Genomic DNA, 19,908 nt, shown 5'->3' on the forward strand with positions numbered 1-19,908 from the left:
AATTTATGTCTTATCATTCTCATAAATCCTAAATATATCCCATGTCTTTTCACAAGCCTTCTCCATCTATTCTAGCTATTGGTGATTATTTTCTCCTCTAAATTAATAATAATAATATATGCATTATCTATACCATTCATTTGATATTCACCTTATGCTAACTTACGTTATTTATTGGCTACCTATATATGTATTCTCCTAATTAGAGTGTATGGATTTTGTATTTAATATTACTTTGGTCCCTTTATGTCTAGGATAATGTAGAATACCCAAACTAGGTGTCCAATAAAGATTCTTTGATCTAAATGATATTCAACAAAACCAATGACTCCAAAAGTAGATTCGGGGGGTATGCATTGAAGAAATTTTGTTCTATTGGATTCTGCATAAAGTTTTTGACTCCTCCTATTCCAATGTCAGAGCATGGAATTGAGTAAGGTAGGAAATATTTAATATCTTCAGTTACAAACCATTAGGAGTGAGAGAGAGAGGAGTATAAGTTGTAGTCCTTAGTTTCACCCATTTTGGGTTCTATGAGTATTTATTTCCTCTGCATATCTCAATGGAATGGACCACTTATGTGTACAAAATCTTCCCCTCCCCCAGTCATTTTGATAGCCCCTGTTATATTTTCTTTAACTGTGGAAACATTGTTTCTGTTTCCATGGTATAGTGGGGAGCCTAAGATAAAAGGCAGATCTAAATCTATAGTTCAGTGTTTTGTTCCTCCACAGTCTTTCCAATCCCCTAACCATTGATGCAGCTGTCAACTACCATCAGAATGTGGGTTCATAATTAAGCTGGAGAAGTTCCTTACAGTGTTTTTTCCACTTCCAGTGGAAGTTTGGCAACCAGCAAGACAAGCAGATGCATAGGTGATTCCATTTTCTCCACATATAGGATCCCATTCTGTCTTTGAACACATGCATCCTGAATTGCAACTTGAAAAGAGGGCTCGTTCATAATAAGAGACTTGTCTGGTTCTGTAAAAAAAGGCAACAATATTACTTCGTAGCAGATCATGTATGTCCTCACCTAAACATGAATTTATAAAACAAAGGCCGTTAGTTGAGTTAGTGTGCAAGAAGACAATACTTGGGAAGATTATTTCTCAAAAAAAATTAGTAGCCAATGGAAATATTTTTATATCACTCATTTCTGAAAGAGAATTTTAGGTACCCTAGTGACTATAGACACTATAGGAGCACATTAGGTTAGAAACATCATTACATAAAAGTTCCAGTCTTTGATATTTGACTTCTGATCAATAATATTTATTGAATTCCATTTTACTTAGATATGCTTTTATAGTTCCTAAACTAATGTGACATATAAACAAAATAGCCAGGGAAATAAGCACCAAATGGATCTTTTAAAAAATGATTTAGCATACTGGTTAATTGGATCAATAGATAACAGATCATTATTATAAGGTAATTCCCTTTCAGAGTTGTTATCACAATCACAGTTTGTGACAGAATTTTTTTTTGGATCAGACCCATGATTTCATGTGATTATAGAAGAACACTGAGTGAGTGAAGGGACTCTAGAGATGATCCAGTCCACCCCCATTATTTTATAGGGAAGGAAACTTAGGCTAAGGGAGAATCAATAAGCTGCCGAAGATCACACATTGGGGAATAAACAGAGATATTTTGATTGTAGAGATATTAGTTTTTCCATTTTTCCATGAAATTCCCAATGAGAAAGTACCCTTTACCAGTGCTGATTGGTTTTTATTCTGCAATATAAGACTTTTCTGGGGACAAGGATAGAGTAAGTGATTTACCCAGAATGATAGTTAGTATGTACCAGAGTAAAGACTCAATAAATTAGGTCTTTGTGATATAGAAGTCAACTCTGTAGTAGCTATAACAAATTGCATCTAAATGGTGGTATGAAACAAAAGCCGGGTAAACATATTTATTTATTTCATTTCACAAATAAATTACATTTATTTACTGAATACAAAGTAGGTGTTGTATATTAGGTAACCTGAGTGATACAAAGATGAATAGAACTATCCTTCTTTGGAAGAATTAATAATTAATGAATAAATAAAAAGGTATTTACCAAGCATTTATTATATACAAAGAAGTATGTGAAATTCTGGAAATTAAACAAGAAAGCAAGATAGTCACTGCTCTAAAAGGGTTCATATTCTGATAATGGATAACACATTTAATGAAAATAAAAATTAAATTATTATGAAATATTATTTACCATTATTAATGAAATTAATTTATTAATGTATTTATTATTTAAATTATTTGTCATAATAGTAATTCACATTTATATGTCTCTTTTGAATTTTGCATAGCTATTACATTCTAACAATCCTATCACACAAACAGTATGAGATATATTCCATTTTTTAAGAGGAAACTGAGGCACAGAAAAATTGTGACTTTACCTGTCTCACATAGCTTGTGAGAGTCAGAAGTGGAAATTGAAGCTTAGCCTTAGACTCCAAGGCCAATATCCTTTTACTTCAGTAAGCTGCTCCTTTTCTATATGCTAGTAGTAGCCCACAGTCTTATCAGAAGTTATAATACAGAACACTTTATATATCTGAAAGTGCTTTATGGATCAATTATATTTATCCCCCTTCTCTCTCCTCTCTCCCATTCATCCCCCCATTGTCTCTCTGATCTTCCCACAATGGTCCGTGTTTCATGCATTTATCTATTCTTTCAAACATCTATTCTCTCACTTTTCCCTCAGTCCCAAATTCCTGTTCCATAAGTTGTCTTATGTATGAAGTTCTTCTTCCTCCAACTTGATTTAATATTCATGCCCTCAATTTTCTGAGGATGCCTACAGAATTTTTCTGCCAATTGGTCTACTCACAAACTCTTATTACTCTAATTTCCTTCAACTGTCTTTTTTCAGTTATATAGGATGACGGATTTAAAGGTCTTAGAGATCATATCCTGCAACCTTTTCATTGTACATGTAGAGAAATGTTCAATGTTCAATAACTTGCTCATGTTCACACAGGAAAAATAAAGGATGGAAGCAAGATTTGGATACATTTTCTATGCCTTTAGATCCAATATTCTTTCTACTGTACCAGTATGTTTCTTAGTGTTCTCTGATTTTGCATTTTCTGGCTTTTTTTTTTTAAACTTTTTTTTTTCTTCTTGCTTTTTTTACCTCTCTTATTTTACAGGTTCTTCCATCCAAAATCCCTAGAGTCTTTGGGTTTTATGATCTTTGCTTTTTCTTTTCTCACTTAGGAAGCTTGTATTTATCATCCTATACCCTCACACTTAAAGACCAATTGTAAATGTAGCTTTGAAGTTCTAAGGCCAGACTAAAGGAAGATCACTAGTAGATATATGACTCAAGAGTATCAAAGCTAAAATTTAATCCCATCTTCTTACTCGAACACAATAATCTTTCTTCTAGACCACATGGCCTTCCCCTATTTATCATCTTTGCCATTGACCAGGCAGACTACATAAACAAGAGTTTTTAACCTGTAGTTCTAGGCAAATTTTGAAGGATTCTTCCCTTTTCTAGTTAAAAAGTTTTATTTATGCCTTTCTTTTCTTTAAAATCTGAAATAAATGGCTACATTGGGTTACTCATTGATTTCTCTCTTTTGACAAAGAAAGACAAATCAAAATCCAAGAAATAATGTAATCCTATATGATATAATAATGTCCTTTATTCCATACCAATAGCACCATACCTCTAAACTAAGAAGTAAGTAAATTTTTCCCCACTTTTCTCTGGGGCAAATATTAGTCCCTGTAATGAATCTGAATTGGATAGATTTTAGTGTTTTAGTCACTTTTTTGTTGACATTGTTTTTTGGTTTTCTTTGCTTAATTGATTTGGTTCATACCAATTCAATGAAAGTAATCAGGATGGGGATAGGCTTCCCTTTCATGTCAAAGGAAATAGGAGATAGATAGTGGACCTTTGTCTTCATTGATATAATTCCTAATATGGAAATTCTCTTGGGGTGAAAGGTGAGAGAAGAGTCAAGATGGTGGAGAGCAGACATGACTTTCTGTGACCTCTTCTGACCTTCTCTCAAACCAATAGCAGATTAGGCCTCTAAACTGGTCTTGGAGCCAAACAACTCACAAATATTTGGAGTACAATACATTCCCAGAAAAAGACACCTTGGTAGAACTTCAGAACAGGTCTGTTTCAAATGGGCAAGGGAACAGTCTGCCAAGCCCAAACTATAGCACAGGGAGACCAGGGCAAGGAGCTGGGATGGTGAGTCATAGTGATGGGGGAACCCTGAAACTGTCCTGACTTGGAGGAGTGTGGAACTCTCTTTGTACTCTTGAGAAGCTCTCCTCTGACAGAGATCCACCCTTCAGGGCAGTTAAGTGGTTTCATTAAGATTAGCCCAGGGCCATTCCCTACTTAGTTCAAACTTAAGTGGTCTCATCTAGCTGGAGAGCTCAACCTGATATCTCTATTGAACAGAAAATTAGTCTAGGACCACTCTTACTCAGCTCAAACTTAAGTGATCTTATTCAGTTGGAAATCCAGGCCTGGGGACAGTGACAACATTGCACTCAATTGAAACTTCAGTCTCAGATTTCTTAAAGGGCAATTTTGGAGCTCATTTCTTTGCAGAGGCCTAAAAGCAAGAATCATACCATGATAAGGATCCTCTTTGGCATAGCTGCCTGCCAGGACCCCTGCCCGCTATGAAGACATTCTCTTCTCAGCATTAACCCCTCTTTCTTTTTCTGCCAAGATTTCTCTGCTAGAACCTTTACCTCTCTTTCAGGACCTGGCCACTGAAGAAATCAGTCTCCTAGTAAAAGCTGACTTCTCAGTGCCAATAAACTTTTAACCAGTCTAATATTTCAGGTTCATGAATTCTTTCATGTTGGACCTGTGCTGACCAAAGAGGGGTTCCCACAACTTTCTGCACTGCTACTAACCACATCATTTGGTTTCCTGACCAACCAGGAAAACCCCCCAAATCTGGACAAGGTAAAGCCTTTTTTTTTTTATTATTGTTAATTCTATAGCTGGACACTCAAATACCAAAGAAGATTTGAGTCATTGGAGCCCCAAGCTCAAGCAGTATTCTCTCAGGGATGCCTGATCTTAGATCAAGTAAAAGCAAAGATAGATCTAATTAAAAGAAATAAGGAAGGAAACTATATTTTACTAAAGGGTACCATAGATAATGAAGCAATATCTAAACATATATGCACCAAGTGGTATAGTATCCAAATTTCTAGAGGAAAAGCTGAGATGCAAGAAGAAATAGACAGCAAAACTATACCAGTGGGAGATCTCAACCTTGCTCTTTCAGAACTAGATAAATCAAACCACAAAATAAATAAGAAAGAAGTTAAGGAGACAAACAGAATGTTAGAAAAGTTAGGTATGCTCGTTGGAGAAAATGGAATAAAGACAGAAAGGAGTACACATTATTCTCAGCAGTTCATGGAACTTATACAAAAATTGACCAAGTGTTAGGATATAAAAACCTAAAAATCAAATGCAGAAAGGCAGAAATAGTAAATGCATTTTTTTCAGATCATGATGCAATAAAAATCACATGTAGCATAATACCAGGAAAAAATAGAGCAAAATGGTATTTGGAAATTAAATAATCTAATCCTAAAGAATAAATGGGTGAAACAGCAAATCATAAACACAATAATTTCATCCAAAAGAATGACAATAATGAGATAACATACCAAAATTTGTGGGATATAGCCAAAGCAGTTATAAGGGGAAATTTTATATATCTAGATACTTAGTTGCATAAAATAGAGAAAGACAAGATCAATTAATTGGGCTTACAACTAAAAAAAGCTAGAAAAAGAACAAATTAAAAACACCTAATTAAATAATGAATTTGAAATTCTGAAAATAAAAAGGGAGATTAATAAAATTGAAAATAAGAAAACTATTGAATTAATAAATAAAACTAAGAGTTGGTTTTATGAAAAAAAAACAACAAAAATAGATAAACCTTTAGTTAATTTGCTCAGAAAAAGGAAAGAAAAAAATCAAATTGTTAGTCTCAAAAATGAAAAAGGAGAACTTTCCATTAATGAAGAAGAAATTAGAGCAATACTTAGGAGTTACTTTGGCCATCTATCTATATGCCAATAAATTTGATAATCTAAATGAAATGGAAGAATATCTGCAAAAGTATAGATTGCCCAGGTTAACAAAAGAAGAAATAAATTACGTAAATAGTCCCATTTTAGAAAAAAATAGAATAAGCAATTAATCAACTTTTTAAAAAAAATTCCCAGGACCAGATGTATTTTACATGTGAATTCTATCAAACATTTAAAGAACAATTAATTCCAATATTAAATTAACTATTTGAAAAAATATAAAAAAGGAGTCCTACCAAATTCCTTCTATGACATAGGTATGGTGATGATAGCTAAACCAGGTGAAAATAGAGAAAGAAAATTATAGACCAATGATTATAGAATCATTCCCAATAAAATCAGGAGTAAAACAAGTCTGCCCACTATCACCATTACTATTCAATATTGTATTAGAAATGTTAACTTTGGCAATAAGAGAAGAAAAAGAGATTAAAGGAATTAGAGTAGGTAATGAGGAAACTAAATTATCACTCATTGCAGATGATATGATGGTATACTTAGAGAAGCCTAGAGAACCAACTAAAAAACTATGAGAAACTATTCACAACTTTAACAAAGGTGAAGGATACAAAATAAATCCACATAAATCATGAACATTTTAATATATCACTAACAAAATCCAACAGCAAGAGATACAAAGAGAAATTCCACTTAAAATAACTGTCTATAGTATAAAATATCTGGGAATCTATCTGCCAAAGGAAAGTCAGGAACTATACAAGCAAAACTAAAAAACACTTTGCACAAAAATAAAGTTAGATCTAAACAATTGAAAAAATATCAAGTGCTCTTGTATACATTGAGCAAATATAATAAAGATGACAATACTCTCTAAACTAATCTATTTATTTAGTGCTATACCAATCACACTCCCAAGAAACTATAGAAAATATAACAAGAAACTACAGAAAATATAACAACAAAATTTATCTAGATGAACAAAAGGTTGAGAATTTCAAAAGAATCAATTTAAAAAAACAAACAAACAAACAAACAAACAAAAAAACAAATCAAGGTGGACTAGCTTTACCAGATCTGAAACTATATTATAAAGCAACAGTCATCAGAACCATTTGGTACTGGCTAAGAAATAGACTAGTTGATCAGTGGAAAAGATTAAGTTCACAGGACAAAATAGTCAAAGACTATAATAATGTGGGATTTGACAAATCCAAAGACCCCAACTTTTGGGATAAAAATTCACTATTTAATTAAAAAAAATGCTGGGAAAATTGGAAACTAGTTTGACAGAAACTAGGTATTAATCCACACCTAACACCATATATCAAAATAAAGGTGAAATGGGTTCATGATCTAGACATAAAGAATGATATTATAAACAAATCAGAAGAAGATAGGATAGTTTACCTTTCAAATCTATGGAGAAGGAAGGAGATTGTGACCAAAGAACTAGAGATCATTATTGATCACAAAATAGATAATTTTGATTATATTAAGTTAACAAGTTTTTGTACAAACAAAACTAATGCAGACAAGATTAAAACCAAAGTAATAAATTGAGAAAATACTTTTCATTTAAATATTCAGATAAAGATCTCATTTCTAAAATATATAGAGAACTGGCTCAAATTTATAAGAATTCAAGCCATTTGCCAATTATTAAGGTCAAAGGATATGAACAGATACTTTTCAGATGAAGAAATTGAAACTCTTTCTAGTCACATCAAAAGGTGCTACAAATCACTATTGATCAGAGAAATGCAAATTAAGACAACTCTGAGATACCACCATACACCTGTCAGACTGGCTAAGATGACAGTAAAAGATAATGACAAATTTTAGAAGAGATGTGGGAAAACTAGAACACTGATACATTGTTGGTGAACTGTGAATGGATCCAACTATTCTGGAGAACAATCTGAAACTATGCTCAAAAAGTTATCAAACTGTGCATACCCCTTGATCCAGCAATGTTTCCACAGGGCTTATATCCCAAAGAGATCTTAAAAGAAGAAAAGGGATCCACATGTGCAAAAATTTTGTGACAGCCCTTTTCAGTGTCAAGAAATTGGAAATTGAGTGGATGCTCATCAGCTGGAGAATGGCTAAATAAATTATGGCATATGAATGTTATGGAATATTATTGTTCTATAAGAAATGACCAGCAGGATGATTTCAGAGAGGCCTGGAAAGACTTACATGAACTGCCTGATGGTAAGTGAAATGAGCAGAACCAGGATTTCATTGTACACAGCAAAAAGATTGTTTATGATCAATTCTGATGGACATGTCTCTCTTCTACAATGAGATGATTCAAACCAGTTCCAATTCTTCAGTCATGAAGATAGCCATATAAACTCAGAAAGAGGACTGTGGGAATTGAGTGTGGACTACAACATAGCATTTTCACTTTTTCTGTTGATGTGTTGCTTGCATTTTGTTTTCTTTCTCAGGTATTTTTTCTTCTTTAATCGATTTTTCTTGTGCAGCAAGATAACTGTATAAATATGTATATATAGATATTGGATTTAACATATATTTTAACATATTTAACATGTATTAGAATACCTGCCATCTAGAGGAGGGAGTAGGGGGAAGGAGGGAAAAATTTGGGAAGGAAAGTTTTGCAAGGGTCAATGCATATGTTTTGTAAATAAAAAGCTTTAATAATTTTTTTAAAGGAAATTCTCTCTCCATGTGTAGGATAGTACTGGCACTTCAATTGATAGTGTCAGAAAGTTTTGAATAGGAAGCTATATGTAAGAGAGTATAGCAAATTCATGCCCAATCCTCTTTGTCTGGTCTACTATGCATATGCAAATGCCCTGAACCTCTTTATGTAATTTTAAAGGCAATTCTTTATCACATTAACTCTCTTGATGAATGATATTATTTTACACACTTTTGACTTGCATTGTTGATAATCTTTAAAATGTATACAGGCTTAACTCTACAACTTCTACTCCAGGGCTTCTGCATGGTGCAGAAAAAGGTAAGGGTTCTCAAAGGCTATATCAGGAAAGCACAAGTTCCAATCAGTTTGACAATGCTAAAAAACAAAGTTTTCACATATGATACTAACAACAGAACAAGTCTCTATGTTGGCAATTTGTTGATATGAGCAAAATAGACTTTCTGCTAGTGGTCATATGCCCTAATATACTGCACTTACATTTGGAGATTTAGGCAATTATGCAGGATAAATATATTGGACATTAAAGATTTGGCTTTTATTTGGCAAAGATTAGCATTCAAACATAAGCTTGTGGATTAATTTGAGGTACCAGAGAGCATAGGGAAAGAGGCAGGAAAATTAATCAGCTCATACTCATTAGAGAGACAAAGGATGGCATAATCTCAGGATAGAATACATTTGTGACTTAATAAGGTAGTTTCAAATATAAATAAAATCATTGTTAGGCCAGAACATAGGGTATAAAGAAACTGATGACTGATCAAAAAGCAATTTCCTGTTGGAGTATTCAGGTTATTCCTGACTTTTATAATTTCTCTCAGTTAGGTCCAAGAATGACAATAGTTGCACAAACTCATCTGGCTATTCAGTTATGAAAAAAAAGAGAAGGGAAGATTTATTGCTTCTTCTGTTTTCTTTTCTACTTCTGATGCTGTTGCAGAAATATGCCAGATATTTAGGCTAAAAGCTCTCAGAATGGAAACAAAAACACAATAAAGGAAAATAATACAGGGAGAATGTAGAATGTATTTTTTTTTCTGGAATAGATATAGACTGTTGTAAGAAAGACTAGTCCTAGAAAAAGAAAAAGAAAAAAAAAGAATTTTCTATAATATTTTTTTTTCTTCTGCAATGACAGTGACACAAGTGGTGAAGAAGAGGGTAAAGGGTGTCAAATTCACATAGTTCTTAGATAATACAGGACCTTTCATTTAGCTGTTGAAAATCTAAATGTGAAATTTTATCTAACAACCAAGGAGTCATTATCCTGCTCAGGAAATGAATCATATCAATGTGAAATTTACTCTTTAAATGAAACTAGGAGACCAAAAAAAAAAAAAATTGGCTTAATGGAATGATGGCTCAGAGATTTTCTCAAGAGCGACAAACAGAAATGCTAAAGTTAACTTTATTGTGCATTCAAGGGCAACAATAAACGTTACTTTCAAAAGGATATTTAGTCATCTCATTTTGCAGTAAACATGATATTCATATGCCCTGAACCTCTTTATGTAATTTTAAAGGCAATTCTTTATCACATTAACTTTACTTTCATGCTTTTCTTTGTTGCAATGGAAGTTTCTATGGTTGGAATAATATAAAATGCATAAATAAAATTGACCCACACAACACCATAAACCAAGATAAGATCAAAATGGGTCCAAGATTTAGGCATAAAGAATGAGATTATAAATAAATTAGAGGAACATAGGATAGTTTATCTCTCAGACTTGTGGAGGAGGAAGAAATTTGTGACCAAAGATGAACTAGAGACCATTATTGATTACAAAATAGAAAATTTTGATTACATCAAATTAAAAAACCTTTGTACAAACAAAACTAATGCAAACAAGATTAGAAGGGAAGCAACAAACTGGGAAAACATCTTCACAGTTAAAGGTTCTGATAAAGGCCTCATTTCCAAAATATATAGAGAATTAACTCTAATTTATAAGAAATCAAGCCATTCTCCAATTGATAAATGATCAAAGGATATGAACAGACAAATTTCAGATGATGAAATTGAAACTATTTCCACTCATATGAAAGTGTTCCAAATCACTATTGATCAGAGAAATGCAAATTAAGACAACTCTGAGATCCACTACACACCTGTCAGATTGGCTAAGATGACAGGAAAAAATAATGATGAATGTTGGAGGGAATGTGGGAAAACTGGGACACTGATATATTGTTGGTGGAGTTGTGAATGAATCCAACCATTCTGGAGAGCAATCTGGAATCATGCCCAAAAAGTTATCAAACTGTGCATACCCTTTGATCCAGCAGTGCTACTACTGGGCTTATACCCCAAAGAGATAGTAAAGAAGGGAAAAGGACCTGTATTGCCAAAATGTTTGTGGCATCCCTGTTTGTAGTGGCTAGAAACTGGAAAATGAATGGATGCCCATCAATTGGAGAATAGTTGGGTAAATTGTGGTATATGAATGTTATGGAATATTATTGCTCTGTAAGAAATGACCAGCAAGATGAATACAGAGAGGCTTGGAGAGACTTACATGAACTGATGCTAAGTGAAATGAGCAGAACCAAGAGATCATTATATACTTCAATGATACTGTATGAGGATGTATTCTGATGGAAGTGGGATTTCTTTGACAAAGAGAAGATCTAACTCAGTTTCAGTTGATCAGTGAGGGACAGAAGCAGCTACACCCAAAGAAAGAACACTGGGAAATGAATGTAAACTGTTTGCATTTTTGTTTTTCTTTCTGGGTTATTTTTACCTTCTGAATTCAATTCTTCTTGTGCAACAAGAGAACTGTTCAGTTCTGCACACACATATTGTATCTAGGATATACTGTGACATATTTAACATATATAGGACTGCTTGCCATCTGGGGGAGGGGCTGGAGGGAGGGAAGGGGAAAATCGGAACAGAAGTGAGTGCAAGGGATAATGTTGTAAAAAAATTACCCTGGGATAGGTTCTGTCAATAAAAAGTTATAATTATTTTTAAAATGCATAAGTAAAACTAAAGAAGAAAAAAAGAATAAATAATTAGCTAAATAATTGTTCTTAGAATTCCTCTTTAGTTAGGCTTTAACATAGGGTTTCTTCTTTAATACTTCTTTAAAATTTGTTCAATTTCATTTTCTGATGTTATTATTATATGTTTTTAGTTTGAGCATTTTATAACTTTTGTAGATAATGATTCATTTTAAGAAAGTTTTCAGTATGAGGGCATGTAATTATGTAGGTAAGTTTGGATAATTATTTTTATTTTTTCTATGTTTTTAATAAAATTATCTAAAGTTTAATTATTTTTAAAGTCCTTTTAAAGAAACGGGTTTAATTTTATTACTTCAATTGTAATGTTATTTTCTATTTTATCTACTTCTCTACTTAGATAATAGAATGTTGGCTCTGGAGTCAGAAAGACTTGAATTCTAATTCAGCCTCAGATATTTATTAACAGTGTTACTTAACCTCTTTCTGCCTCAGTTTTCTCCACTTAAAATAGAGATGATAATAGCACCTACCTCTCAGGATTGTTGTAAGAATGAAATGAGATAATATTTGTAGAATGCTTAATACAATCCATGATACATAATAGGTACTTGACAAATGTTAGTTTCCTTCCTTTTCTTAAGTGTAAAATTCCTTTTATACTTACTTTGTGTTTATGAATCTTAATTGCATGCTCACCTAATCATTTGTTTTTATGATATTATATGTTTCCAAAGACATAATTTTTGGCCCCCAAACACTCCTTTACTATTACCATAAAACTTCTGACAGTATGTCTTTCTATTGTTTTCTTTCACAAAGTTGCTAATTACTCCATTGATTTTATCCTTTGACCCATCAATTGTTTAGGTTGTAATTATTAAGGCTTTATTTATTTCTGTTTTTTATTGTATTTTTTGTATTTATATTTTCATTTCTTCAGATTTATAAAGAATTAATTTACCATTTCTGCAAGTGGAATTATGGAGTGAAATCCCTTTTCCTGACTTTATCTGAGAGCAATATAAGTTGAGTGATGTTTTGAAGCACTTTGATTTGCTTGGGGTGGGGCAAGTTATATTTTGGGTAGAAAAAAGGCAAGCAAATGAGAAATGCCAAGAAGACTAAAGATAGATAATTAGAGAATGGGGGAAATTGGAACCAAAGCTGCTGCTGCAGTTTACATGCCAAACTGTGCAATCACAGCAAGAGTTTTTTTTTTTTTTTTAAATAAATAAATAAAAAAGCAAAGTAAGCTTTAACTATAGATAGTTTCTATACTGAAAGAGAATTGATTTCCAACCCTGAGGAGACTAGTAGCAGACAGTCTCCCGACAAAACCCCAAAGTGGGATATAAGCTGCTCCCCACCACACAAGGCTCTCCTAGAAGAAATTTAAAATGATCTTACAAGAGAGCTAGAAGAAAAATGGGGAAAGAAAAGGAAAGTTCTGCAAGAGAGTATGTGAAAGGCATATAACTCATTAAAAGAAAGATTTGAAAAAGAAAACAACTCCCTGAAATGTGAAATGGAAAATGTGAAGAGCTCCTAGGAAAGTAGCGTTCAGGAATTGGAAAAAGAAAATAACTCATTAAAAAATTGTAAAATGGAAAAAAAATTCCATAGTCATTTAAAAACTCAATTGGACATATACAAAAAGAAGCAAAAAAAAGTAAATGAAGAAAATAACTCATTAAAAATCAGAACTGAACACATGGAAATGAATGATTTGATGAAATATCAACAGTCAGTTAAGCAAAACCAAAAAAAAAAAAAAAAGAAAAAGAAAAAGAAAAGAAAAAATAGAAAAAAATTAATATCTACTTTGAAAAAACAACAGACCTGGAAAATAGATCTAGGAAAGAAAATTTAAAGATTATTGGGCTCCCTGAAAATCATTATGTTGTTTACAGGAAACACATTTAAAGCAGGGTGATACATACAGAGTAAAGGTAAAAGGCTGGAGTAGAATCTATTATGCTTCAGGTGAAGTTAAAAAAAAAAAAGCATGGGTAGCCATCCTTATCTCAGATCAAGCAAAAGCAAAAATTGATTTAAAGAAATAAGGAAGGAAGCTATAGCATAGATAATGAAGCGACAATACTAAACATATATGTACCAAGTAGTATAGCACTTAAATTCCTAAAGGAAAAGTTAAGAGAGCTACAAGAAGAAATAGACAGCAAAACTATAATAGTGGGAGATCTCAACCTTGCACTTTCAGAACTAGATAAATCAAACCACAAAACAAATAAGAAATAAGTTAAAGAGGTAAATAGAATATTAGAAAAGTTAAGTATGATAGATCTTTGGAGAAAACTGAATGGAGACAGAAAGACGTATACTTTCTTTTCAGCAGTTCATGGAACTTATACAAAAATTGACCATTTATTAGGACATACAGACCTCAAAATTAAATGCAGAAAGGCAGAAAGAGTAAATGCATTCTTTTCACATCACAACGCAATACAAAGTGTATTCAACAAAAGACTAGGGGAAAATAGGCCAAATAGTAATTGGAAACTAAATAATATCATCCTAAAGAATGAATGGGTGAAACAGCAAATTATAGACACAATTAATAATTTCACCCAGGAAAATGACAACAATGAGATAACAGACCAAAATTTATGGTATGCAGCCAAAGTGATAATAAGGAAAAATTTTATATCTCTAGAGGCTTACTTGAATAAAATAGAGAAAGAGAAGATCAATGAATTGGGCATGCAACTTTAAAAAGCTAGAAAAAGAGCAAATTAGAAATCCCTAATCAAATACTAAACTTGAAATTCTAAAATTAAAAGGATAAATTGATAAAATTGAAAGTAAAAAAAACTATTGAATTAATAAATAAAACTAAGAGTTGGTTTTATGAAAAAAAAATAAAATAGATAAACCTTTGGTAAATTTAATTAGAAAAAGAAAAGAGGAAAATCAAATTGTTAGTCTCAAAAATGAAAAGGGAGATCTCTCCACTAATAAAGAGGAAATTAGAGCAATAATTAGAACTTACTTTGCTTAACTTTATGCCAATAAATTTGATAACCTAACTGAAATGGATGACTACCTTCAAAATTATAGGCTGCTCAGATTAACAGAGGAGGAATTAAATTGCTGAAATAGACCTATTTTAGAAAAAGAATTAGAACAAGCTATTAATCAACTCCCTAAGAAAAAATCTCCAGATCCAGATGGATTTACATGTGAATTCTACCCAACATTTAAAGAACAATTAACTCCAATGCTATATAAACTATTTGAAAAAGTAGGGAATGAAGGACTCTATCAAATTCCTTTTATGACACAGACATGGTACTGATACCTAAACCAGGTAAGATGAAAACAGAGAAAGAAAAGTATAGACCAATCTCCCTAATGAATATTGCTGCAAAAATCTTAAATAAAATATTAGCAGAAAACCAGCCCCAGGATAATACACCATGACCAAGTAGGATTTATACCAGGAATGCAGGGCTGGTTTAATATTAGGAAAACTATCAACATAATTGACTATATCAATAACCAAATTAACAAAAACCATATGATGATCTCAATAGATGCAGAAAAAGCATTTGATAAAATCCAACATCCATTCTTATTAAAAACACTAGAGAGTATAGGAAATAATGGACGTTTCCTTCAAATAGTCAGTAGCATCTATTTAAAACCATCAGTAAGCATCATATGTAATGGGGATAAATTGGAACCATTCCCAATAAGATCAGGAGTGAAGCAAGGAATGTCACTATCACTATTACTATTCAATATTATATTAGAAACACTAGCTTCAGCAATAAGAAATGAGAGATTAAAGGAATTAGAGTAGGTAATGAGGAAACCAATTTAATCCACTTTGCAGATGATATGATGGTATATGGAGAGAACCCCAGAGATTCTACTAAAAAGCTATTAGAAATAATGCACAACTTTAGCAAAGTTGCAGATATAAATAAATCCACATAAATGATCAGCATTCTTATATATCACTAACAAAATCCAACAACTAGAGATACAAAGAGAAATTCCATTTAAAATAACTGCTGGTAGTATAAAGTATTTGGGAATCTATCTGCCAAAGGGAAGTCAGGATCTATATGAGCAAAACTACAAAATACTTTCCACACAAATAAAGACAGATATAACCAACTGGAAAAAATATTAAGTACTCTTGAATAGCTTGAATTAATATAATGAAGATGACAATATTACTTAAACTAATCTGTTTATTTAGTGCTATTCCAATTAGACTCCCCAAAAACTATTTTAATGACCTAGAAAAAATAACACCAAAATTCATCTGAAAGGACAAAACATCAAGAATTTCAAGGGAATTAATGAAAAAAATCAAATGAAGATGGCCTAGCTGTACCAAATCTAAAACTATATTATAAAGTAGTAGTCACCAAAAACATTTGGTAATTGGTTAAGAAATAAACTAGTTGATCAGTGGAATAGATTAGGTTCACAGGACAAAATAGTCAATAATTTTAATAATCTAGTGTTTGACAAACCCAAAGACCTCAGCTTTTGGGATAAGAATTCACTGGTTGACAAAAACTCCTGGAAAAATTGGACATTAGTATGGCAGAAACTAGGCATTGACTCACACTTAACACTGTACACCAAAATAAGGTCAAAATGGGTTCATGATCTGGACATAAAGAATGAGATTATAAACAAATTAGAAGAACATAGGACAGTTTACTTCTCAAACCTGTGGAGGAGGAAGGAATTTGTGACCAAAAAAGAACTATAGATCATTATTGATCACAAAATAGAAAATTTTGATTATATCAAGTTAAAAAAGTTTTTGTACAAACAAAACTAATGCAGACAAGATTAGAAGGAAAGCAATAAACTATAAAACATTTTTATAGTCAAAGGTTCTGATAAAGGCCTCATTTCCAAAATATATAGAGAATTGACTCTAATGAATAAGAAATCAAGCTATTTTCCAATTGATAAATGGTCAAAGGATATGAATAAACAATTTTCAGATGAAGAAATTGAAACTATTTCTTGCCATATGAAAAGATGCCCCAAAATCATTATTGATCAGAGACATGCAAATTAAGACAGCTCTGAGATACCACTACACATCTGTCAGATTAGCTAAAATGACAGGGAAAGATAATGTGGAATGTTGGAGGGGATGTGGGAAAACTGGAACACTGATACATTGTTGGTGGAATTGTCAATGCATCCAACCATTCTGGAGAGCAATTTGTAACTATGCTCAAAATACTATCAAATTGTGCATATCCTTTGATCCACTAGTGTTTCTACTGGGCTTATATTCTGAAGAGATCTTAAAGAGAGGAAAGGGACCCATATGTGCAAAAATGTTTGTGGCAGTCCTTTTTGTAGTGGCTAGAAACTTGAAATTGAATGGATGCCTATCAGTTGGAGAATGACTGGGTAAATTGTGGTATATGAATATTATGGAATATTATTGTTCCATAAGAAATGACCAGCAGGATGATTTCAGAAAGGCCTGCAGAGACTTTCATGAACTAATGTTGAGTGAAATGTTGAGAACCAGGAGATCATTAAACACTTCAACAACAATACTATATGATGATCATTTCTTATGGATGTGTCTCTCTTCAACAATTATATGAACTAAATCAGTTAAGTAATTATTAAGTAAAGAAGAGAACCAGCTATACCCAGTGAAAGAACTATGGAAAATGAATATGGACCACAACATACTATTTCTACTGCTTCTGTTACTGTCCACTTGCATTTTTGTTTTCCTTCTCAGATTATTTTTACCTTATTTCTAAATCCAATATTTCTTGTGCAGCAAGATAACTGTATAAATATGTTATACATATATTGCATTTAACATATACTTTAACATACTTACCATATATTAGCCTACCTGCCATCTAGGGGAGGGAAGAGAAGGAGGAGAAAAGTTGGAACAGAAAATTTTGCTAGGGTCAATGCTGAAAAATTATTCATGCATATGTCTTGAAAATAAAAAGCTATAATAAAAAATAATAATAAAATAAAAAAGAAAGAAAAAAGCAGAAGTAACAATTCTGATCTCAGATAAAGCAAAAGTAAAAATAGATCTTATAGAAGAGGGGAAGTACATCTTGATAAAGGGTACAATAAATAATGACATAGGAATAATATTAAATTTGTATGTACCAAATGGTAGAGTAGGCAAATTCCTAAAGAAGATTTTAAGTAAGTTACAGGAAGGAATAGACAGCAAAACTATTCTGGTGGGGGACCTCAACATTCCCCTCTCAGAATCAGACAAATCTAATCACAAAGTAGACAAGAAAGAAATTAGGCGATTTATACAATCCTAGAAAACCTAGGTATAATAGACTTCTGGAGAAAATTGAATAGGGACAAAAAAAGATATGCTTTCTCTCAGCTTTTATATGGCACTTACAAAAAACTGAGAATGTATTAGAGCATAAAAACCTCATAATCAAATGCAGAAAGGCAGAAATAATAAATGCTTACTTTTCACACTACTCCTCAAAAAATATATATTCAATAAAAAGCCAGAGAAAAATAGACTAAAAAGTAATTGGAAATTAAATGATTCTAATATGTGAATTGGTCAAAGAACAAATCACAGAAACAATCCATAATTTCCTTAAAGAGAATGACAATTATGAGACAGCACACCAAAACATATGGGATGCACCAAAAGCAGTTCTAAGAGAAAATTTTATATTTACAAATAGCTACATGAGTAAAATAGAGAAAGAGGAGATCAATGAATTGGGCATGCAACTAAAAAAGCTAGAAAAAGAACAAATTAAAAATCCCAATTAAATACCAAATTAGAAATTCTGAAACTCAAAGGTAGGATTAATAAAACAGAGCCAAAGAAATCTATTTTAACTAACGAATAAAACTAAGAGTTGGTTTTATGAAAAAAAAAAAAAAAGCCCCAACAAAATAGATAAAGCTTTGTTTAAGCTGATTAGAAAAAGGAAAGAAAAAAAATCACCAGCAACAAAAAAGAAAAGGGTGAACTTGCCAACAATGACAAAGAAATTAAAACTAAAATCAGGAGGCATTTTGCCCAACCCTTTGGCAATGAGTCTGACAATCTACCCAAAATGGATGAATAGTCACAAAAATATAAATTGCCCATGTTAACAGAAAAGAAAATAAATTACTTAAATAGTACAGTTTTTTGAAAAAGCAATTGACCAAGTCATTAATTAACTCCCGAGGGAAAAAAATCTTCAGAGCCAGATGGATTCACAAGTGAATTCTACCAAACGGTTAAAGAACAAATAATTCCCATACTATGTAACCTGTTTGTAAAAATAGATAAACAAGGAATATTGGCAAATTCTTTCTATCACAGTAATGTGGCACTGATACATAAACCACGAGGAGCCAAAGCAGAAAGAAAATTACAGACCAATCTACCAAATGAATATTGGTGCAAAAATTTTAAATGAATATTATCAAAGAATTACTGCAACTAATCAGTAGGATAATATACTATAATGTCCAGACTAGCTCCCTGCAGGACCTCAGGATCAGCCAGAGTCAGGATAACTCAAAGTCCTTGGTCTTTAGGGGGAGAAGTGAAGGAAGCAGGCAAGCTGCTATGTGGTTGCCAAAAATGTATCCTGGATTCTGGAGTCCGGAATTTCCAAACTCTCTCCTCCTTGTCCTGCCACCAAGTCACTCTGACTTCTCTCCCCTGGCCCTCCAATCCTTGCCTATGATTATCTCACTACCAAAACATTCAGCAAGCACCAATGGTGAGGAGAGCCATCAAATCACTATTTCATCTAAATATGTTATATAGAGCCATTATTTCACATTGAATAGGTAAGTGCTCTCTTGTATGATTCAAGCAACACCTTTTTTCAGAGTTTCAGTTCCTATACACAATACACTATGACCAAGTGATATTTATTCCAAGAATGCAGAGCTGATTCAATATCATAAAAACTATTACCATAGTTCATCTCAATAACAAAATCAACAGAAATCTATGATAATCTCAATAGATGCAGTAAAAGCTTTTGACAAAATATAGCAACTATTCCTATTTTTAAAAAAATTACAGAACATAGGGGAAAAGGGAAATTTTGTTTATAAGCAATATCTATCTAAAACCACAGAAAGCATATTTTGTAATGAAGAGAAACAGGATGTATTCCC

At 32.3% G+C, this 19,908-nt stretch overlaps 1 protein-coding gene across 1 annotated transcript in view; it reads right to left on the minus strand.

Annotated features, from left to right (window-relative positions):
- SLCO1C1 (solute carrier organic anion transporter family member 1C1) overlaps positions 1–19,908 on the minus strand; it is a 109,878-nt gene that overhangs the window by 16,095 nt on the left and 73,875 nt on the right. Inside the window, exon 11 of the mRNA XM_051961389.1 lies at positions 818–983. Within this exon, the coding sequence (XP_051817349.1) occupies positions 818–983 (166 nt within the window). The remainder of the gene's footprint in view (positions 1–817; positions 984–19,908) is intronic.

Source organism: Antechinus flavipes, chromosome 5 (genome assembly GCF_016432865.1).
Source record: "Antechinus flavipes isolate AdamAnt ecotype Samford, QLD, Australia chromosome 5, AdamAnt_v2, whole genome shotgun sequence".
In the NCBI taxonomy this organism is placed as follows: domain Eukaryota; kingdom Metazoa; phylum Chordata; class Mammalia; order Dasyuromorphia; family Dasyuridae; genus Antechinus; species Antechinus flavipes.